A 24,449-nucleotide genomic window follows, 5' to 3' on the forward strand; every position below is an offset into this window, starting at 1 on the left:
TACATTGTCAGCTTTACTGGCGTATAATTGGGCATAACAACTCCTAAGAATTGTTTTAATTTCATCTTCATTGATGGTGCCATTTCATTTTTGATACTGGTAATTTGGTTTTTTTTCCTTTCTTTCTTTAATAATCAAATTAACCAATGGTTTATCTGTTTTATTTTTTCATAAAACTCGTCCCTAGTTTTATTTATTAGTTCAATGGATTTTTCTTTTTTATGTTCAATTTTACTAATTTTTCCTTTGATTTTCAGGATTTCATTTTGGTATTTAATTGGTACCTCAGAGTTGTTTCAATTTGCATTTCTCTAAGCAATAATAATTTAGAGCATTTCTTCATGTGACTACAGATAGCTTTTATTTCTTCATCTGAAAACTGCCTGTTCATATCCTTCGAGCATTTATCAATTGGGGAATGGCTTGTATTCTTATAAAAATATGGAATGCTTCAGGAATTTGTGTGTTATCCTTGTGCAGGAGTCATGCTAATCTCCTCTGTATTATTCCAGTTTTAATATATGTGCTGCCAAAGTGAGCTTGGCTCACTTATTTTTTTAGGATTAGATTATTTACTTTTCAATTAATTTTGAATCTATGATTCCACATCCCTTTATTGAATACAATTTTTAGTGCATTATGGTCTGAAAAGGATGTACTTAATATTTCTGTTTTTCTCTATTTGTGAGGTTTTTATGCCCTAACACATGGTCAATTTTTGTGAAGATGCCAGGTACAGCTGAGAAAAAGGTTTACTTATTTCCATTCCCACTAAATTTTCTCCTGAAGCCTATCATATCTGTTTTCTAAAATTCTACTCATCTCCTTATCATATTTCTTATTTATTTTATGGTTAGACTTATCTAACTTTGAGAGGGGAAAGTTGAGGCTCCCCACTCATATAGTTTTACTATTTATTTCTTCCTATAACTCATTTAACTTTTCATTTAAGAATTTAGATGCTATGCTGTTTGGTGTCCATATGTTTAGTATTGATATTACCTTATTGTCTATGGTGCCTTTTATTAAAATGTAGTTTCCCTGCTTAACCCTTTTAATTAGGCCTATTTTTACTTTCACTTTGTTTGAGATCAATATTACTACGTCAGGGTTTTTTTTTACATCAGTTGAAACATAATAAATTCTGCTCTAGCCCCTTAATTTAATTCTGTGTGTGTCTTCCAGCTTCAAGTGTGTTTCTCATAAACAATATATTGTTGGATTCTGGTTTCTAATCCATTCTGCTATCTGCTTCCACTTAATAGGTGAGTTCATCCCATTCACATTCATAGTTATGATTACTAGCTGTACATTTCCCTTCATTCTGTTTTCTTCTGTTTATCCTTTACACTATCTTTTTTAACCCTATGCCTCCTCAAAAGTCTGCTTTGCTTCTGACCAATGCCTCCCTTACTCCATCTTCCTCTTTTTGTCACTCCCTACCCTTTTATTTCTTTCCTCTTCTACTTCCCTGTTGGGTAAGATAGATTTCTAGACCTAGTTGAGTGTGTATATACATTCCTCCCTCTTTGAATTAATTTAGATGAGAGTGAGGTTCACACATTGACCATCACCCACCCCCGCCATTTGCCCCTTCATTGTAAAAGCTCTTCTTCATACATCTCTTTTATGTAAGATAATTTCTCTGTTCTTCCTCTCCCTTCCCCTTGCTCCCAATGCATACCTCTTTCTTGATCATCCTTTTATTAGATCATCATTATTTATATTTTTGAGATTATTCTTATTGACTTACTCTTGTGCCTTCTATGTAAATGCCTTTTAACTGCTCTAAAAATGATAAAGTTCTTAGGAGTTACATATATCATCTTCCCAAATAGTAATGTAAACAGTTTAAACTTATTAGGTCCCTTACAATTACTCTTTCATGTTTACCTTTTTGTGTTTCTCTTAAGTCTTGTATTTGAAAGTCAGATTTTCTATTCAGCTCTGGTCTTTTCATCAGGAATACTTGAAAGTCCTCTATTTCACTAAATGAGTACATATATAAACACATTTATATATATATATATATATATATATATATATATATATATATATATATTTGTGTATATATGTACTCATATATGTAATTATATTACATATAAAACTCATTACATACAAAATTACATACAAAAACTCAAAGAAGAAATGTATTTTCCATAAGGACTGTAAGAATACCTGGAAAAATGAAACAAAAGATGAAAAACAAAATAAAAACTCTTGTTGTTGCTGTTTGTCCTTCTTTCTCGAATAAGACCATGACATCAAAGAGGTGATGCCATGACATGCATGTGAATTGGATTTAAGTAAGGGAGGGCTATGAAATGTCATCAGCCTCACTTTCTCCTCTGGAGCCATCTGGGTCCAGTGGCAATATATAGATCAGAATGACTAGAGATGGTCCTAGATGCAGTAGGAGGCCATGGTCTTTTTATGCTAAGGTCTTTAACAGATCTCAGTTTGACTGAGGCAATGCCCATTGAATGATTAAGGCTAGGTAAGAAATGAGTCAGAGAATGGCCACTTTACCTAGTGAAAAACAAAAACCCAAAAGCTCTTGAAAGAAAAAATGGAGGAAGAATTGTTTGGAAGAGAAAGGAGTAAACTTTGTCCAAGTAACAGACTACTTGAAAGCTAGAATAGAACCCAAAAGTCAATGACTCCATGAGACAATCAGAAATATTAGAACAATTAGTCAGTGCTGCTCCTCAGGACTTCCAAGGATGCTTCTATGGATTTACAACATTTCTGATGCTTTCTCTAGTTGTCCTGAGAGGCTAAGAGTTTGTTTGCCTGTGCTGTCACTGGCTTTGCTGATAGCCCCCTTTCTTATTGTGCTGGACTACAAATTTTTGTGATATTTAGGGGTAGAAGTAGTCACTGTAGTTTCTCACTGGATTTCTTGATCATTGTTCAGTCAGAAAGTATGAGGGAGTTGTGTACTCTGCTTCCATTCAGGCAGCAATCTTGGTAGGAAATCTTCCCTACAGATCTGTTTGATGTAGAATTTTTTCCCCTTAATTCACAATATCTCTTCTTATTCTACCTGAATGGATTCTATTTGTTTAAAAGCTTTAAAATTTTATTTTAAAATTATTCTATTTTGTGTTTTGTAATGTCTTCTAACCCATTTATTGTTATGACTTTGTCTATCCACAGTTGTGAGGACATCTATTGATATATTCATGTGAGATTTGTTGTTATTGTTTATTTTTTGCTATTAAAAGTGCAGAATATTTACAGTGTTTCTACATTACAAATTATGCTAAAGTTATGTTTAACTTTTTTTTGCATTACTTCATTAGTTATATTGGTGCATAGTTCTCTTTCTTTGATGAATCCCCTCCTGACTTAGGTATCAATAATATTTACTTGTTTTCTAAATGGAGAATGCCATGTTAGAATGCTTTCCCCCCTCTATTTTGGTGAATCATTTAACTACCTGGTGCAGAAAGAGGGTTTTTGGGAGGAATTCACTTATGGACTAGTCAGTCTTGGTGTAGAAACACTGGTTGCAGTTTTATTTTATTTTTTGTAAATATTCATCCCTTTCCTTCTCAATCTTGCCGGCATATAGTTGTGGTTAGTAGCTTCTGATAATTTTCTTTTATTTCCTCATTATTCACTGTGAATTTGCCATTATCATTGTTTATTTTGATGGTTTAATCTCTATCTATTCCAGTTTTTAAATTGCATGTTTAATTCTTTTAGTGTCTCTTTTTCTTTGTATAATGCATATTTTCAAAAATATAAATTTTTCCTAAGGAATCTTTATTAAATATTTCCGTGATGAGTTCTTTAATCCACTCATTATTTAGGATAGTGTTACTTAGTCTCCATTTAGGATTATTGATCTTATTTTCTTTAATGATGATTATATTAATACATTATTGTCTGTTAAGGATTATTTAATATTTCTGCCCTACATTTATCAGTTCTTCCTGGCCTAGCACATGACCAGCTTCTGTGAACAATACTGTATAATGCTGAAAAATAATTCTTTAATATTGAATAATCATCATAAGTCTATGAAATCTGATTTTTATAAAATATGTTCAGATCTATAATTTCCATCTTGTTTATCTTTCTGTTATATTTATCAAGTTGTAAAAGAATAATGTTAAAAGCATCTAAAATTATCTTACTATCAAAGTTTGTATTGCATTAGATGTTATGCTTTGCAGTTCATATATTGATTAACAATGAATATTGCTGAACGATATTGATAACATTTCAATATTTACAGAGTCTTTCTGTATAATGTAACATCCCAATTTGTCCTCCTTGGCAGGTTTATTTTGACTTTTACCTTACCCAATATCAAGACTACTTTCTTGAATTCTCCTAAAATATAATACATTTTATTCTGGAACCTCATTTTAATTCCAGATATGTCTTTAGGTTATAAATGTTTTTCTTTCACGCAGCAAATTGTGAGGCTCTGTTTTCTCATCCATTCTGCCATTCTCCTTTGTTATCTGGACCAGTTTAGACCATTAACATTTAAGGTTATAATTGTTTAAATTTGTGCCTTTTTCCATTTAATTATATTGTATTATGTTTTTTAAAATTAGCATTAGGTCTCTATGGCTTATTTTCTTACCACATCATGATTTCTATCTCCCTTCACAGACAACATCCCACCTTTCAGCCCAAGGTTCTATTGTGATACCCATCCCCACCTGACACATACTTCCCTTGCTCAGATTAGATGTGAGGGTGGTACAGGATATCCCTTCTCTCCCACCCAACTCTATCACATTACCTATTTGTATGAATAACGTTTACCTGTGGTGTTCATTCTAAGAAATATTCACCTCTGCTACTCATTTCCTTTTTATAAGCCTTCCTCATGGGTTCTGCTCAGGTAAATTGTCTTTTTTCCCTCCTCTCATCTCTATGTAAGGGGTGACTGCTTAAAACAACAACAACAACAACAACGATAAAACCCTTGTATCCTCTTTTTCTAAGCCTACATAAGAGTGAGATCTCAGACCCCATGCCTCAATGTTCTCATTTACCTTTTCGTTTTTAAAAGTTCATTGGAATGCTATCTAATTTGAATCATTTTCATACAAAGCCCCATGTATAAAGATCAGTTTCCTTAACTATGCTCAATTATGTGATTATTCAATGAAGTCAATGTTAGTTCAGAGGTCAACATGAATTAGTTGGTATCATTATTGTGAATTACAGTATCTATGTGAAAGGTTTATGTCAAATGAGAAAAATATGTAAAATTTGTACAAGATAAACCCATATAAAATGCCAGATATTATTACCACCATTATTATTACCCTCTTTAATTTCTGGCAAATTTATACATAAAATAATTTGCATGGATTAGATCCTAAAAGCTTAAGTATTGCTTGGCTTACAAATACTTCCACATATTTGTTACCCATTAAAGGAGAACAGCTTCTCTCAAATGACCTCCCACTTCCTCAAGAGGGGCTCCCAAGACCTGCTCCTCCACTCCACCACAGCCACACACAGGGATAGTCACAATTGTTATCTCACCATCTCTCAAAAGGATTGCACTTTCATTTTTGAAAATTCAAAAATTCCCTCACCCAAGCATAATCTCCTATCTTTTTATTGAACCCATATCTCCAATATCTACAAGCTAAGTATTTTTCTTAGACCATTGCCCCTGCTCTGACTTTACTTCTATACCTTCCTCATCTTGATTCTTTGGGGAAGAGAAAGGAGGGAACACGCATTTTTTACAGTGTCTACTGTGTTCCAGGCTCTGTGCCTTACAAATATATTCCTCTGATCATCACAACAACCCTGTGAGGCAAGTGTTGTTATTAGCCTCATTTTACAGTTGAGAAAACAGAGGCAGAGATTAAATGACTTGCCCAGGGTTGTGCAGCTAGTGTTTGAGGCTGGAACTCAGGGCTTACTGACTCCAGGCCCCGCAATTTTATTCACTGTGCTACTCTCTAGTTAACTAATTCAACTTAACTCTGAATCCCTCATCCATTCACTGTTCATGCCTTGCCAAACCCCAACCTTAGATTACTTTCGCCATCGACTTCCTCTACTACTGTTTATATGCTACTAAAGAGTATTGGAAGAAGTCATGAAACCAAGCTGACTGGGGCCATTACAAATGTGTTATATAATTTCAGTTGAGCTATCATTGCTGCAAGGCAATCCTTTTTCTCTTCCTTAGCCTACTCTTTGTAGAGACTATTCCAAGCCATTTCATCTTTGCTTAAGGATCCTTCACTTCCCCCCCTTCCACTGTTTCAACTGAGGACCTTGTATCCTACTTTACTGAGGAAATAGAGCCCATTCTTTGAGCTCCCTAGTCTCCCCTTCAGTAGCTCTCAAAATCCCCTAACATCACCCATTCTTTCCTCCTTTGCTCCATTTTTGAGCAGAGGCCTTTATCCTTGCCCTCCTCATTTAACTTTGATAGCATCTTGTCCTCTTCTCTACCAAATTTACACCCATTCTCTCTCTCTCTCTCTCTCTCTCTCTCTCTCTCTCTCTCTCTCTCTCTCTCTCTCTCTCTCTCTCTCAATTTCTCTGCTATCTACTAGTATTTCTCCTACTGCCATAAATGCACCACTATCCCCCATCCTTAAGAAATCCTTATTAAGCCCTACCATCCCTTCATGTTATTGTCGTATGTCTCCTACCTTTCTCATTCAAACTGCTAGAAAAAGTTGTCTACTCTAGTTGCTTCCATTTCCTCCCATCTCATTCACTTCTCGCCTTTTACAATATTACTAGACTTTATCATGCAATTGAAACTGCTCTCTCTAAAGTTAATAATATCTCAATTGCTTAATCTGATAGCCTTTTCTCAGTCCTCAACTAGACTTCTCAACCTCAAAATGTCCCAACTTGAAACATTAGCTTTTCTACTATCACCATGCCTTTTCCAAAGTCCTCTTTTTCTGTTGAGAGCATTGCCATCCTTCCAGTCTCCCAGGTCCACAACCTCAGTTTATACTCGATTTCTCGTTCTCTTTCATCCCATAAATTCATTCAGTTTCTCATTCTTATTGTTTTTACCTCTGATATTTCTCATTCCAGCCCCTTCCCTCTTGTTATGTGGACACTACCTTGAAATCAGGTCCTCATTACATCTTGCCTGGCCTAGACCATTTCAATCACCTCCTAATTGGTCTCATGGCCCCATCTCTCCAATCTCCAATCCATCCTCCACAGAGCTGCCAAAGTGATTTTCCTAAAGTACAGATCTGACCTGCATTCAGTGAACTCAAGTGGCACCTCCTTACCTTTAGGACCAAATATGTTTAGCACTTGAAATTCTTCCCCACCTGCCATCAGCCAACTTTTTCAATCACTTTTCAATCCTAGAGTATTACTCCTTTTCCTGTACTCTACATTCCATTCAAAGTGGCCTTCTTGCTGTTCCTCAAACATAGCATTCCACCTTCTTCATCCATGCCTTTGCATTAGCTGTCTTCCATGATGAAATGCATTTCCTCCTCATCTTCATCTTTAAGAATACCTTGTTTCCTTCAAGACTCAATCCTCCAGCTCTTAGTGTTCTCCCTCCCAACATTACCTTGTATTTACTTTGTATGCATTCTGAATAGATTTGTTTATATGTTTGTAGATTCCCCTGACAGAATGTGAGCTCCTTTAGAAAAAGAACCATGTTTTTGCCTTTATTTGTATCTCTGGTGTATGGCACATAAATTCTTAATAAATGCTTGTTGACAATCCTTGCTTCCATCTTCCGCATTCATCTTTTTAAAAAAAATTTAATTTGATGAGTAAGTTCCTGGTGAATCCATATGGTCCCCTCAGATAACTGCTACCCTTCCTCCTCACCAGAATTACTTCCCTTTCTGCCTTCAGAATTTCATTCTTAAAGTTTCTCATCCCTCTTGGACTGACTTCTCCCTAGAGATTTAGTCCATGAGATCCTACCTATACTTCCTCTGGACCCTTTGAAATCTCCTTTCCCAAAATCTAATATTTGACTTATTCACAGCCTTCCCATTCTTATTGGTCACAAATTCCATGATGGATTACCATTACTGATAATCAGATCCTGAATAGAATTTTGCCTTAGTGGTACCCCCACATTTTGAAGCATGAAGTTATCATTAAAGCAATTCAAAAAGTCTGTTTTGGAAAAAAATACAGGAAACATCTGGATAATTGGCATTATGTCTGTGTACCCAGTATGTGATCTGTTCCTAAACTCACCTACCTCCTCTATAGGTCATCATACAGGTCACCGTATACAATACAATGAAAAATCGCTTTTGTTTCTCCTTCCAGTTTTTGTTTTTGTTTTTTGTAAAAGCATCCACACACCAACTAAGGTTGATCCCCCTGTGAAATATCAGGAAGCATTTTGCCTACAGTGGAGGTTGTGCAGATACAGGTTCTGTGTAGCAGACTGTCTTCTAAAAAATGAAGTACCTTCCAGAAAGAAGTAGGCTGGTAAATGTTTAACAATAAACTCTCAAAAAAAGTATGTGTAACCCACTTTTAAATTTAATCTGAATAATTAACATTTTCTCTATCACTTTCTTAAGTCTACATAATCAACCAAACAATAAATCAACCCTGATGTAGTATTTTCCAATTTTCAACATGTAAATTCTCACACTGAAAATTTAACAATTGGCTCACAAGAGCCAATCTGATCTGTCTAAGGCATTCTGCTGCTAGGTATCAAATTGCACATTTATTTTAGGTAATCCATTATTTTCTTTACAATGAGGATGAATTTTACCTTTTACAACTGTAAACACATTTCACATGTGAACTATTTTCATCGTTCACTCTTAAGATCCTTTCTCTAGTTTAGGAAATCCACTTTGTGTTTCATGGCTTATTTCAGATAATATTTACTTTTAAGAATACTTTATACCTAGTTCTCTACAACATTTTAAAAATTAGTGACATGATAGCTATTAAAGAGAATGCATAGCGTTTTCATGAAAGGAATTTTAAAATGTTGGCAAGTTATGTGATTTGGGTACAACTCTAACTAGAATGGATCTGTTGGGGTGAGAAACTATGGGTTTGGAACATTGAACATTGAACTAGGCTACCTTTTTTTCCTTTGTCATAAAATATGTCTTGCTAAGTAGAAGAGGAAAGGATATTTGGAAATAAAAGTGACATGAAAACCAAAGAAATTTTTAAAAAGTAAAAAATAAAATGGAACTGTTTTAAACATCATTAAAAACGTAGGGAAAATGGGGGATTCAATTTTACTTATTTTGTTCTTCAATCACACTGTACACTGTGGTCAATTTTCTCTTACTAAACTGAAGGCTAACTGGGGTAACTCCCTAAGGAATCTCATAATTCCTGTAGGAAGAAGAGGATCAGAAAAACACCTTAGTTTCACTACATGTAACACTTTGACTTCTGATCAATGGGTGAGAAAGACAACTAATAGCTACTAGAACCAGAGTAAAAATTTGATCCATCACTTGAGTATTTGTTCTGCAGAACAGATATCAAAGAAGTGCATTCAGAACACCAAAGATGCCTAGAGCTGTTTGGTACAAATAAAATTTAAAAGCTGCGTGACTGACAGAATTTTTCAACTTTGCTCTGGATGTATGGCATCCTGTGTTCCTGACATATGGTAAGAACAAGATGAAATAAATTCTCTACTGGCTCTTGTTCAGGTACCTGCAAACATAACATCTACTAGTCCTAAAAAACAAAACAAAACCCCCCTCACTTGACCTGCCCAGGTAATGAGATGGTAATCTCATCTTATGCTTCCCTTTCATTACTAACCCACATGAACAAATTATCTGCTAGAAGTGCCCCATTCTCTCCTTACTATTTATGTGTCTACTACTCTTTCAAAAGTCATTATTAATCTCCTAATTGCCAATTCAGATGGCCTGTTTGGTAGTTACTCATACTTCTTGACCTCTCTGTAGTTCTTGACACTATTGATCAATCCCTACAACTATAGCATTTTTTATCTTTTGACTTCAGAGATACCATATTCTCCTGGTTCTACTACATCTCTTATGAATCCTTTTTTGAGTACTAGCTCAGCATCTACTTCCCAGTATGTATCCCCAAGGGTCTGTACTTGACCTTCTCTCTTCTTTCTCCCTGAGCAAGGTCATTCAACTTTAAGGTTTTAACTCCTACCTCAATGCATATGATTTCCAAATCTACATTTCTAATCCTCCTATCTTTCCCAAGCCTCAGACTTGGAACTCACTTTGGTATTATTGATAGAATGTTGGTTCTGGAGTGAGAGGACCTAGGTTTGAATCCTAGATCTGCCACTTATGTGACTTTGGCAAGCCATTTAACTTCTCTGTACCTCAGTTTCCTCATCTGTGAAACAGTATGTGATGGGGGCTTGCCTCTGGAGTCTGCCCAGATCATCTAACATGGAGGATCTCAATATTGTATCCTCTACCATGTGGGTGGAGGTAGCCTTCTTTGATTTGCTGCATAATTGAAACATGCGAAACTGAGACACCTGCTATTTCTGCCTCATGTTCTTTTCCTCTATACTGTCTTTCCTGATGTGTCCAGAGAGTGAGGACCACAGTTTACTCACAGTGTGGGTACCATCAACCGAATTGGGGTGGGAGGTACCCTTCCCCCACTCCTTTTAGACCCTGTGGCTAAGGGTATTTGTCTTCATCTGTTTTATTTTGTCCTCATTTTTAGGTACTGGCGGTGATTCCCCCTGGACAAGCAAGTTCCAGTCATGGCAATCTTAGAAGTAAGATTTCAGGAGGAATGTTGCATTCAGCTAGCCTGGTAGGGAAACCTGGAGAAACCATGGTACCTAGGATTCTAGCCCAATGGGTGTTTTGAACTTGGAACTGTAATTGTGCTTTATAGGAACTGAGCTAAGCTGTTTATATATTTGATTTATACCTTTGAAACAAATATTGTTCTGTAGAATCTAATCTGTCTATTAGTGGTTAAGTGGAACTGGGGTAGAAAACACCCATCACAGTATACTTGAGGAAATACCATTAGTGAAGACCATTGGCAGAGAGCCTAGATCTCTCCAGACCCCATTTAAGTTACCAGAGAACCAGTAGGGAGGAATGAAATGTAAGGCAGTGAAATGCTTTAAGGCAGTGGGGGCCATGGTGGCCAGTGTTACAAACAGAATAGATGACTTGAAATATTCCTTCCAGCCCTAAAGCTATGATGGTAATAAACTCTACCTGCTGACGAGACACTTCCATCTTGACATCCTACCAGCACGAGCTCCCCAAGGCCAAAACCAGTTCTTTTCCCTTAAACTTTCAATATATGCTATCACTTCATATTTGAAGTTTTGAAGTTATCTCTGACTCTTCCTTCTCCTCACCTTTTCCATGCCATCAGTTACCAATCCTTGTTAATTCTACCCTTACATATCTCTCACATACATCTCTCTCCTCTGGGGTCTATTTGTCACTCCCCTAGGACAAGATCTCATTACACTTGTCTGGACCATCCCAATAGCCTCCAGATAGGTCTTAACTTTCTTCCTCTTCCAAAATCCATTCTTCATGCAGCTGCTAGGAAAATGTTCCTTATGCACAAATCTGGCCATTCTGTGGCTCAAAAGTCTCCTACTATATGCCAAGAAAAATGAACACTTCTGTCAGAATTCAAAGTTCTGTACTATTTTGCTTAAGTCTTGCTTTCCAGGCACCTTACATAAATTTGGAGCTGAAAGGACCCATAGAGTTCAATGAATCTATCCTCCTTTTTTTTTACAGAGAAGGAAACCAAGGCCCAGGAACTTAAAGTGACTTGCCCAGGATCCCCCAGGCATTGAACTCTGGTCCTCTGACTACAGAACCACTGCACAACACTGCTTCATGTTGCTGCTATGCATGAACACTATGCTCAAATCCTAGGGTTATTATCCTTCTGTTATGTGTCATAGAGGCCTTTTGGTGACACCTATGGACTCCTCCTTAAAATAATGTTTACAGCTGTACTGCAAAGTATTATGAGGAAACTCATTATATTGAGATAGAGTTGTCAAAATATTTTTAAAGTTCACAGGTTATAAACTCCTGATCCTATCAATAGGTTAATCTTTGTTCCTAAGTGCATAATTCAGATCTCTAACCCTTTCTAAGATCACACTGCTCTCTATGCCTCTCTCCCCCTACTGAATTCATACCTATGTTTAAAGCCTTACTCAAATGGCACATCCCCCATGAAGATCTTTCTGAATTCCCATTTTAAACAACCTTCATTCAGCTCTTATTTAATATTTTTGTACCTTTTTAATGTATTCATTATGTATTTTAAACTCAAAAGAAAACAAAACTTCCTAACAATTAGAGCTATCCAAATAGATATCACTTTGAAAGGTAACGTGTTCCCCCTCAACGGAGGTTCTCAAGTGAAGGCTTGGATGATATTGGAGATGCTGTGGAGAAGCTATTGGTCTACAAGCTTCCATGGTCTAATAAGAGATCTCTCTGGGGAAAGATTTTATTGATCTCATGCCTTCAAGCCACACAGTTAGTGCCTTCCCTCTGAGATGACCTTATTTATATATATGTGTGTGTGTGTGTGTGTGTGTGTGTGTGTATAATATATATATATATATATATATATATATATACACATATAATATACATAGTTATTTGCATGTTGCCCCCTCCCCCAAGGAGTATATTTGCTCTTTGATAGCAGGGGACAGTTTTGTACTTCTTTTTTACCCTGTGCTTAGATCAATCAATCCATAAACATCTATTAAACACCTACTATATGCCAGGTTCTGTGCTAAGCCCTGGGGATAAAAAAAAAAGAGAGAGGCAAAAGATAGTCCATGCCCTCAAGGATCTTACAATCTACATTATGAATTTGAATGGTTTAAATTATAAAAGAATATGTTTCATGAATACCCCTTGTTCTTATTTGATGATTAATAAGTATGTAAAATATTTGCAGAGTACTATAAAGCTAAGTATAAAGAATTATTCCATTACATTATATTTAGCAAAACATGATAGTTAGAAGCCTTTGCAAAGACTTACATTCTTCCACAAATTAAATAGAGACGTCTGTATTACTTGTGCTGGTTTACCATTTTGTTGAATATACAATGGGGAACCTGCAGCCCTTATTTTGGAATTTTAACCTAGTACTTTCAATAAACAACCACAGCAGTATTTTTAAATTATATAGAGATCCTGGTAATCTCTTTGGCTTCTTGACCTTCCATCAATCACCCTTCTTTGTCTGGTGCTTCTCATGACAAGACTCCTTCCCCACCCCAGTGCAGTGGGTCTTGAGAAAGACAAGGAGATCGGAGGACAGACAGAGGCAATGGACAAAAGTCTGACTGGAACCATGTTCTCATGACAATTGTTTGTCTGGAACAATGTAGAGCTCACCAATTCCTGATCTTTGTCTTATTTCTATCCATGGTTTGATTTAAGCACTAAAAATCAACTTGAAAAAGGCTTTTGTGAAATTTTCCAATACTCCTGTATTTAAGAGTGATAAATACATACTAAGAAAATCACTGTAACTCCAATCTTCATACTTAATAAGAATAAAAAGTATCACCTGGGTATACTTCATTTCATGGTGCTTTGTTTTGTTTTGTTTTGTTTTTTCCTGAATGCCAGTCACATAGTGCTGGTGCAGGACACCATAGCCCAGGCAGGCCACAGGCTTGGGTACTTCTCAGGCTGCTTTGGCAGTTCACGTGTGGACCCAGGTCCCACATCCACTCTGCTGGAAAACTGGCCACAGCCAAGAATTCAAAAAGAGTTCCAGTAACTTAGCCATTCTCTGCTCATTTGAGAATCTAAGATTTAACAATAAAACAAGATAGATTCTTCCAAAGATTGCAAGATAAGTATATTGATTCTGTGATTTAGAGGAATACACAGGTTAGGGGAGGGGGAGGAACTTGAGGCAAAGATTGCCTTTCATTACATTCTTCTTAGGTAGTCATTTCACTACTGAACCATAGAAAAACAGTGGAAACCATTTCCTCTCAGTTATTAAAAGAATGAAGCTGAGAATTTTTAATCAAAAGCAAAGCATCACACAGTTATATAATTGTAGGCTAGCAGGGGCTCATTTTGTAACCCCTTTGCTTGCAGCAGGCCTGCCTTTAAGCCATCCTCAATTGATAAAGAATTTACATATTTTAAAGATCCTCAAAGATAGATATTCCAGTTCTCAATTAAACAACCTTCAGCCTGGGGAAAATTTAACCTTATCGTTAACTTTCACATGAGTTTGAGTTTTATTAACGTCAATGGAAATAGTACGAATAGACTCAAAGTGTAAATCTTCCACTCTGCTGCCGAAACAATCTTCTAAGGCACAGGTCCAATCATGTCACCCTCCTGAACAGAAGTCTTCATGTAGCTCCCTATTATCTATAGCAGTGGTCTCCAAACTTTTGAAAGTGTGTATCTCTATCACCAGAAGGTTGTGTAGCATGGAACTGAACATGTGCATATTTACTTATTTATAAATTATATGTATGTACTACTATACTAATAATTACGTACATTACAAAATACTTGCACAGAAAATAAAAATGTTAGAAGAATAAGATAAGGAAAAAATAATCTTTAACTCTAATGGCAATAAGAAGCCCCTGGAGTTTATTGAATGTGGGTGGGGAGAGGCAGGGAGGTAGGGAAAACAGCATTCTCAGACCTGAGTTCAGGACAATCATTGTGGTTATATTGAAGATAGACTAGAATGGAGAGAGATGAGGCAGGGAGACCAAATAGGAAAATAACCTAGACAAAAGGTAAAGGTCTAACCTATGGGGTGGTTTTATGCACAGATGGAGACAAGGGAAAGATGAGGGTAGACATAAAACGCTTTGGCAACTGATAAGATATATGGATATGGAGTGAGGGATTGTGAGAAGTTGAAAATTGCACTGGGGTATGTAAATCTTATATGACTAAGTCCAGTGATGCCTTGGAAAATGATGGTAACGCTTGGAAAATAGGTGGGTTTGGGGAAATAGATAATGTAATGATAGCTCTGATACAGGTCACAACTCATCAATGCTTATTCATTCTGTCCCACCCAACACTGAAGGGTGCCCGATGCAGTCTTAAGGTGATTAATTAGAGTCAGGGGGGTTAAAAGAAGAATATCCTAATGGCAGACTGTTATAGGTAGTGGTTAGTTTAGGTTATATTTGCCCCTGTTCAGAATAGGAAGGTTAAAAGCTTTCACAGTAAAGGAGGGAGAATTGAGTTATGAGCATGGTTGTGCTGTAGATAAGCCCAAGAATTGACTGTTGCGCTGAGGATTATATTCAACTGGTCTTTCTATCTTCCAATTCGTTTATCACTTACATAGGGTGTCACAATCACTCCCCTCAAGGTGTCCTGGCCCCTATTTTGGAAACTACAAATTGATAGGATAAAATACAAACTCATGACCCTCTTCATTCCCTTTCACACACTAGTTCTAGGAAATTTGGATTACTGGTTTTCCCCCAAACATATCTCCCATGCCATCTCTGGAATTCACTCCTACTTCATTCCTACCTATCAGAATCATTTTCTTACTTCAAGGCTCAGCTCAGATGCTACTTCCTGAATATAACATTACTCCTCAAATTCTTTCCCTCCTCAAATATGCTTTGAGAACTTTGCCTGGATATCTCTTTTGCCCCCATCACATTCTACCTTGTATTGTATTTAACTGTAAGTAAGTCTTACCGGGGCAGATAGGTGGCACCGTAGACAGAGTGTGCCTGGAGTCAGGAAGACTCATCTTGTGGGTTCAAATCTGGCCTTAGGCCAGCTGTGTGATCCTGAGCAAGTCACTTAACCCTATTTGCCTCAGTTTCTCATCTGCAAAATGAGCTGGAGAAGGAAATGGCAAACAACTCCAGTATCTTTACTAAGAAAACCCCAAATGGGGTCACAAAGAGTAGGACACGAAATGAAAATTACCTACCCCTTAAGTAGGTATAAGCTCCTATAGTTCAGGCATAGTGTCATTTTTAAAAATGTCTATCCCCTAGTCTTACACACAGCAGGCATTTTATAGAATTGAATTGGATGGAACCCTTAACTGAATCACCTCTACAATATATCTGATAAATGATCATTGGGCAACTTACTTCCATTTTATTATTAACCCCAGACTGCAAATCAGAAGTCAAATTAGAGTTCTAGTTCTGTCATTACTAAACCACTTTGAAGAACTCATTTAACCTTTATGCATCTCAGTTTCCTCATTTGTAAAAATGAGCTATTTCCCTTCCAGCTCAAAGTGTAGGACTTCATTAATTATCCTTCCATCATTTCAACTGTGCAAAGAGGTATTTATTAAGACATTTGACTTCATGACTTCAGAGCTTGAGATTCATAAGAACCTGTACTTATATCCTATCTTTTTCTTATATTTGCCTCTTCCTGATGTTAGCTCAGCAGTTCATGTGCCTCTCTCCCCATTCAGAAAAATAAGACTGAAGCAGCTAATACTAGAAACTTAGGAGGATAAATGCAAGAGGCCAGGGAGCAATAAGAATTTGGAATAGAATTTAAGAAGACCTATTTTTACAGTTAGAATAAGGACACAAAAATGAGAGGAGAAAGGAAGGATACAAGTGTGAAAGTCCAGGTATGCAGCCAGAGGTTTCTGACCAAAGGCCCTGTGGGCAGCCATGTGCTTCTGAATATAACACTTAAAGTACTCAATTATTAATTTTCTCCATAACTTCTCTGTCAGCTAAACTCACGTGTATTATTTCAGCTTTTTTTAGCTTCTTTTTTAAAACAAACTTTCATTTACTTACATTGTGCCTTACTATGGACATTTGTATTTATGGATTTGGCTATTCCATAAAGGATTCAGTAATCCAGCACTTATTTTATCTTTACTGTATACTCTGGGATTCACTTTCATGAAATAAATTTCCAAACATAAATTCACTGCTCTCTAACCTCAATCCTTGAATTGATTCAGAAATATTTGCCTTAAAAGACTTTACCAGTGATTTATTTAGTAAGGAAAATTTAGGCAATACTCCAGTTTCTCTTACTGTGTAGTGAATTGTCATGACAAAAGAATGCTAAGTGAAGTCCCAACTTGCCCTCTCCCCCAAAATATAATTTCTCTCCAAACCACCTAGGATGGGGGGGGGGGCCGGTCCAGTGAATGAAAGAGTTAAAAACAGTTTCTCAACTATAGTTTTGAAAAAATGAAACCTCAGAATTAAAAAACATTTAAGACAAATTAACTGGGTCCATTAAAGAAGTTTCTCAAACAAGCAGAGCCTTGGTTACAGCCCTGCTGCCACCTTGGTTATCAAGCCAGATGGTTTCTTCTTCACTGAGGCTGGGTGACTGCAGCAGCAGGACAAGCTGGTTCGATGGCAGCGGCGGCTCCTTGAGGTGAAAAAAAGAATAAGTTGCTGCAGGCTCATGATTTCCAGCCAGACGCTGCTTCCAGCGACCCAGATCTTGTCCCTGCCACCCATACACCGAGCAGGGTCGGGACGTAGGAAAAGCAGTAGACCTCGCTCCTTCCGCTTGCTCCTACGCTAGCTTTCATCCTGGTTCCCAGGCAATGATTAATTTCTTCGGAGATCGCTCTGGGGAGAATGTAAACATTACACTGGAAGCAAGAAGGAAGAATCCTTGACTAGCTATCATACAGCTACTACCCTCAGTAGTCATAGCGGGGGAGTGGGGGGGGGGAATTTCGGTTTGGAGCCCCCGCCCCCAACTCCGAGATGTCCTCCCTTTACCTACTTGCCCCCTTCCAAATCGCCGCTGTGCTGCACCCTGAGGCGTAGGTAATGCGCAACTAAATTCGAATCCCTGGTTACTTTCACTAGCAGTGAGTCATTTTCCTGAGGATCGCTCTAGGGAAAAGGTAATCCGGCTTGTACTTAGGTGCTCTAGGCTTTCTTTCTTTCTGTCTGTCTTTTTTTTTTCCCCCCTTCCCTCTCTGGAGTACAGCAGAGGAGGCGATAGCAGCGGCAGCGGCGGCGGTAGCGGAGGCGAGCCCAGCACGGGCTCCCAGCACAGTGATGTGGCAGCAGCCAGTCGGATCACGTTGCTAGCCCTGTGCTTGTACCAGTTTGAGACAGGCTTAAGGAAAGAGGCTTTTTAGGTGCCAGAGGTTGTAAAACGTGGGCTGTGCACACTTCCAGTGTTCATGAGGAGAATAGGGGAGGAGGAGGGCTGAGGCGCATATACCCCAGGCCCTGAAAGGCAGCAGAGTTTAGAATGATTAATTCTGCAGTTTTTCCGTGGCGTATTCCCTCTCGGGTGGCATCCTTCAGCTCTCCCTCCCTTCCCCCCTGTGTTCTCCAGGGAACTAAAAGCAGAAAAGGGACTCAAACCTCCTGGTCTCATTGGCTGTCGTGATTAGGGACTCCGCAATTCCGGGTGCTAGGGGAAGTTTAGGTGGCATAGGGACAAGATATTGCGGAAAGACATTTGGATTACGACATTCGGACCCTGTGACTACGATGTTAATTATTATTCTTTATTTCCAAAGGGAACGGATTACAAATGGTTCCTCTGGCACATGAGACCCCACTGGAGCCAAAGGGTCTCCCCTCGTCTCCCTCTTCCTCTGCCACCACTGGTCTCTGAGCAAACAATTCTCAAAAATCTTCTTCGGGACCGAAGTTTACCCTACGACAATTCTCGTTCTTAGATCCAGGAGAGCAGAGTAGGCGGTGGAACAGCCCAAGCCATGTTAATGCACAGTAATGACGGGCCCAAGGAGTCGTATTTCCGTGCGAGAGGAAGCCCTGGCTCCCCCGCACCCCGTCCTCTCCACTCGCCTCCTCCTGCCTTCACCTCCCCGCCTTTTAGAAGGCGAATAGCTTGGCCAAAGTTGTTTTTCCTTGCTGGTGCCCTAATCAGGTGCCCCAGCCTCTTCTCCCAGTCTGTCCTCGCCCTCCGTCCCTCTAGTTTCCCCCTCCTTCCTCATCTTTCTTGCCCTTCCTCCTCCTCCTTCCTTCCCCTCCCCCCAGTCTGGACCGCGGATGGTACGTTCCGCACGTGAGCTGGGTGCTGGTCTGGCTGGCGACGCGCGTGCCCTGTGGCCAAACACTGAACAGAGCGAGTGCGAACTATCAGCACTATGTGTATGTGTGTGTGTGTGTGGTGTGCGCGCGCGTGAGTGTGTGTGTGTGTGGTGTGTGTGTGTGTGAGAGAGAGAGAGAGAGAGAGAGAGAGAGAGAGAGAGAGAGAGAGAGAGAGAGAGAGAGAGAGAGAGAGAGAAAGATTTGAGTCAGGCTAGAGGGAGATCAACTGCTTCACACTTTAAACACTGCTGCACTGGAGAGGAAGAGAGGGAGAGCTGGAGGCGCACAGATTTTCCCCAAGATCTCCCAGGAGCACTGTCCCGCAAATTAGAAAACGAAACCCCAAAAATTGCAACAAAAAAGAAACCAGCAGCTGTTGCCAAACATGGACGAAGGAATCTCTCGTTTGCAAGAGAGACAGTTAATGGAACATAGAGATTTTATAGGGTAAGGTGCACGCACCCTTACGAATATCTGTCTCGCCTTCTGTTTTCTTCTCTTATCTTCTCCAGAAAGTGGTAAGAAGCCGGAGAGAGCAAAGATCCTCCCAGAATTGGTATTTGATGCTTATTTCTGTTTTGCAGACTGGACTATTCATCCTTGTATATGTGTAAACCCAAAAGGGGAATGAAGAGAGACGAAAGCAAGGTAAGAATAAGTTTCTGATGATCTTCATAACCTGCCTGGATAGTTAATTAGGGTTCTTCACTTCAAAGCAGATCGCTAAACTGCAACAATACTTCAACCTTTTGGCTGCTCCTAACCATGAATTTTAATTAGCTTGACGGATAACTTGCATAAGGGAAGGTTAAACACACTATACCTGCATTTTAATTGCAGTTCAGTACAGAACAGTAGAAAGAGGTATCTTGCCTTGTCATATAGTATATGTTCTTGGTGGGTTGAATATAGTATTGATCTCCTTTTCTTCCTCAATTTTTATATATTAAGGAGACCTACAAACTACCACACAGATTGATAGAAAAGAAAAGACGAGACCGAATTAATGAATGCATTGCTCAGCTTAAAGACTTACTGCCAGAACATCTGAAATTGACGGTAAGTAAAATTCCTTTCTACACTATGGGGATTTGTAACAGTCTGGTAAAGAAACTCCTCCAGATTTAAGAATAAATGTAAATATTTGATGTCTGACAGTAACTTATGGTGTATTGTTAGAGTTTGCCACAAACTCAGCTGAATGATGTGTGCTCACGAAAAACGCACGCAATCATTTTTAACCTGCCTTGTATAAGTAAGCCAGGTTAAAAATACTTCTTTCAAAGGGAGTTTAAGTCCCAGTGATGAATGGAAAACTATTGGGGCCAAATGTATTTTGTTAAATAACCACAAGCCCCTTTCTTCTTTGCCCCACTACAGACTCTAGGGCACCTGGAGAAAGCAGTAGTTTTGGAATTAACTTTGAAACATTTAAAGGCGTTGACAGCCTTGACAGAGCAGCAGCATCAGAAGATAATTGCTTTACAAAATGGTAAGTCAGTTTGAGGAATGCCAACACAGGAATTTATTTGCTCTTAGCCCATAGAGGTGCAATCATGAAGGGTTTTTTTTTCCCTCCTCTGTGGGATGTCAAGCTTACTTTTTTAAGAGTAACTTGTTCATTAGAAGTTATGGTTTATTGGTATTAAAGATTTCAAAATTCCTAAGAGGCAGATTTTTATTTTAAGTAGTGGTCAAAGCTTCACTCTGGTTTGTCTCTTTATTCTAGAGCAATGGCATCCCCTCCCAATACCATAGCAACTGGTGAACTTAGCAGGTTATTGATTATTGAAGACAGACCTATAGCACACTAGTCAATGCCCAGTGCCCACGTGATAGCCAGATGCTTTAACGTTAGTGTTTTTCTTTTCTGCCATTTTTCTTCCCTCACCCACCACCTCCCATTCCCCGATCCTGTCTTCCTCATCCTAGGGGAGCGATCTATGAAATCTCCCATTCAGGCCGACTTGGATTCTTTCCATTCGGGATTTCAAACATGCGCCAAAGAAGTCATGCAATACCTTTCTCGGTTTGAAAGCTGGACGCCCAGGGAGCAGAGATGTGCCCAGCTAATCAACCACTTGCACTCCGTTTCCACTCAGTTCTTACCCAGCCCCCAGCTGTTGACTCAACAGGTCCCTGTGAGCAAAGGAAACACTTCCTCCTCCTCCTCCTCTACCACCACCACCACCTCTTCTTCTTCCTCCTCCTCCTCCTCCTCCTCCTCTTCTATCGCAACACCCCCCCTCCTCCTTCTTGTCTGTGAACGCCTCTCAGGATCGCACCGTACAGAAGCTGGAGCCCCAGACAAACTGTGTCCCTGTGATTCAGAGGACTCAACCTAGCTCTGAACTCGCTGGGGAGAATGACACGGACACTGACAGCGGATATGGTGGGGAGGGCGAGGCCCGGCCTGACCGGGAGAAATACCATGCCCTTGGGGGAAGTCGTGTCACCATTAAGCAGGAGCCCCCTGGGGAAGATTCCCCAGAGCCCAAGAGAATGAAATTGGATTGCGGCGAGAGCAGCAGTCCAGGAGGCAGCGCGGCCACAGCTCTCCTGGGGCCGAATCCGGCCGCTGCCCTGCTGAGACCCGACGCCGCACTGCTCAGCTCTCTAGTGGCCTTTGGAGGAGGCGGGGGGACTCCCTTTGGGCAACCGGCGGCGGCAGCAGCGGCGGCCCCCTTCTGCCTACCCTTCTACTTCATCTCCCCTTCGGCAGCAGCTGCTTACATGCAGCCTTTCTTGGATAAGAGCAACCTGGAAAAATACCTGTACCCTGCTGCGGCAGCCCCCATCCCCCTGCTTTACCCAGGCATTCCAGCCCAGGCTGCGGCGGCGGCGGCGGCGGCGGCGGCGGCCGCTGCTGCCTTCCCTTGCCTGTCCTCGGTGCTCTCGCCCCCTCCTGAGAAGGCGAGCGCTGCGGCTCCAACCATCCTGCCTCCGGAGCTGGCTTCTCCTGTGGCCCCCCACCAGCACTTTCCCCTACCCCTTCACCCCCTCGCGCACCTCCCCTTCGCAGCTTCCTCCAGAGAGCCTGGGCTGAGCTCGGACCTGGAGGCGTCTTCTCAGGGGGATTCCTCCCAGCCTGGAAAGGAAAACCCTTGAAAGCTTTCCCATTTCGCTGGAAGGATGGGTGGTTAATCATAATAATATTAACAGTAATACTTAAAAGTACCCTTTTTTGTTTGCGTGATTTCAAGTTCCTGTGTGTCCTCAGTCCCCTCCCCCCTTCCTCCAACCGGGCTGCTGTAAAGATCCTGCGCTGTGGGTGTGTTTTTATTTTTGTTTTGTTTACTGTCTTTTAAAAAATCAACTATTTAAGTTTTACCTCCATTTGGACTGTGACAGTTTTAAGATGTTGAGCATTATCCATGAGTAAGGCAGGGCTAATATAGCTGAAAAGTTTCACTTCTGGCAGGTCTGTAGTATCTGTTGGAATGTAATGGAGGTAACTGAAACAGAGGGTATACACTCAAAAAAAAAAAAGGTGCTTGGAGCCAGGTTACAGCATCCAGTAATTAACCCACTGTATCTGTCCCCAAATAGCTCCTGCTTACTCTGAGTGGGGTCTCCACAAACTGGTAATGAGGATCTTTTAGACTTAATTTGCTCTTCAGTATATAATGTTTAACTTTATTGAATCCATACATTGTCTGTTGTTGGGTAGTTTTGTTTTAAGAGAAGCAAAGATACAATTTCTCTCCCAATTAAATGTCGCACTTTGTTTTGAGTGGTTTTATATACATATATATAGTGTTTCCAGGTTCCACTTCTTGACTTGCACTTGACTTTGGGGAAGGTGTGTTGAGGAAAGTAAGAAGCACCCTTAGTACAATTTGTTAGCACTTTACTGAGAAATGGACCTTGAATCAGACTTACCTTAATTTCCTCTTAGACAAAATAGAAATATATTTACAGCAAGTGCATTTGTACCCACGCTGTTGTTGTTGTTTTGAAATCATTATGTTCCTGAGGTTTTTTTTTAATCTTGCTGTTAAAAAAAAAGTCTGTGCACTGAACTAAGAAAAACCTAAATTCTAAAAAATTAATATTCTTTAAAAAATTATCCTAAATTCTAAATTGTATACAATCCAAAAGCTGATAGAGACATTTGAACTAGTCAGTGTTGATTAAAAATGTTATGAAGGTGTGGCATAAATCCCCATGAGGCCTTTCTGTCTCCAGCTACTATGATTTCCCTTTCTGGAGACCATACCAGATACTAGATGATCACAAAGAAAGCTTTTAAAATAAGGTTTAAACCAAGACCTTGTCTAGATATTTTTAGTTTGTTGCCAAGGTAGCACTGTGAGAAATCTCACTTGAATGTTATGTAAGAGGTGAGACACAACAGTCTGACTACAAGTGAAGAAAATATCTGGGTCTTTTAGTCAGTTTGGTGCATTTGCTGCTGCTGTTGCTACTGTTTGCCTCAAACGCTGTGTTTAAACAACGTTAAATCTTACTAGCCTACAAGTTGGCTGTGTGTAAATAGTTGTTAATACATCCTATTACTGATGTCTGACATGCTATTTTTGTAGGGAGAAAATATGTGCTAATGATATTTTGAGTTAATATCTTTTGGGGAGGATTTGCTGAAAAGTTGCACTTTGTTACAATGCTTATGCTTGGTACAAGCTTATGCTGTCTTAAATTATTTAAAAAAATAAATACTGTCTGCAAGAAACCAGCTGTTTTAGAACAGTTTAGTATGTGGCATACTAAAAATTGATCTTTATATTCCAGTATTTTCCAGCACTCCATAAATTCTATTAGTTAAATATTTCCACACTATTTTGTGATTTTAAAATTCTTACCAAGTAATAAAAAATTTAATATGCAATATGAGATTGTCTAATAATTAAAGATCCTACCTTAACAAATTGTAAGGACTGTACAACTAGTACTAGTATCATTACACAAATAAAAGTCATTATGACTTTTTCAGGTATACAACTTTGCTTCAAGTTTGCTTGTTAGCATCCTTTTCTATTCTATTAAAACTACCTTCTGGGTGTGTGTCCACCTGATAGTGACACATCTGGATGAAAAGTAGAAATTTTCATCAATCACCTGGTTGTTTTGTCTGTATGATGCTGAATTACCTGATATTTGGATGATTAATTGAATTTTCATATGGGATGTCTGACACTGGATAGACCACCTATGTTCATGGAGTTTGGTATTTTTCATTCATGTGAACACATGCAAATATGTGCTACTACATATAAATCCAGAAAAATTGTGAGACTGGTCATCAGGAGACCTGGGTTAAGGCTCTTGTTTTGCCACTTGCAGTATGATGTAGAGAAAGTAATTTCACCTTTCAAAGCCTCAGTTTCCTCCTCTGTAGTATAAGGGATGCTGGACTAAGTGATCTCAAGGTCCTATCCCAGTCTAACATCCTGTTTTATATAACCATAAGGCTTCAAAAGAT

The 24,449-nt window shown here is 39.1% G+C and overlaps 1 protein-coding gene and 1 non-coding gene across 2 annotated transcripts; one reads left to right on the top strand and one right to left on the bottom strand.

Annotated features, from left to right (window-relative positions):
* Nucleotides 1-435: 435 nt before the first annotated feature.
* On the bottom strand, nucleotides 436-540 carry LOC144455272 (U6 spliceosomal RNA). Its single transcript, XR_013483993.1, has one exon. It is a non-coding gene; the product is annotated as a U6 spliceosomal RNA (small nuclear RNA).
* An 18,582-nt stretch (nucleotides 541-19,122) lies between these two features.
* Nucleotides 19,123-23,855, top strand: BHLHE41 (basic helix-loop-helix family member e41). The gene is given in 6 exon segments (XM_020965099.2): nucleotides 19,123-19,456; nucleotides 19,594-19,657; nucleotides 19,961-20,068; nucleotides 20,390-20,501; nucleotides 20,942-21,249; nucleotides 21,251-23,855. Coding segments are annotated over 6 exon segments (1,521 nt in total). The 5' UTR covers nucleotides 19,123-19,394; the 3' UTR covers nucleotides 22,118-23,855.
* Nucleotides 23,856-24,449: the final 594 nt, after the last annotated feature.

Source organism: Phascolarctos cinereus, unplaced genomic scaffold (genome assembly GCF_003287225.1).
Source record: "Phascolarctos cinereus isolate Bilbo 61053 unplaced genomic scaffold, phaCin_HiC Scaffold_1;HRSCAF=81, whole genome shotgun sequence".
In the NCBI taxonomy this organism is placed as follows: domain Eukaryota; kingdom Metazoa; phylum Chordata; class Mammalia; order Diprotodontia; family Phascolarctidae; genus Phascolarctos; species Phascolarctos cinereus.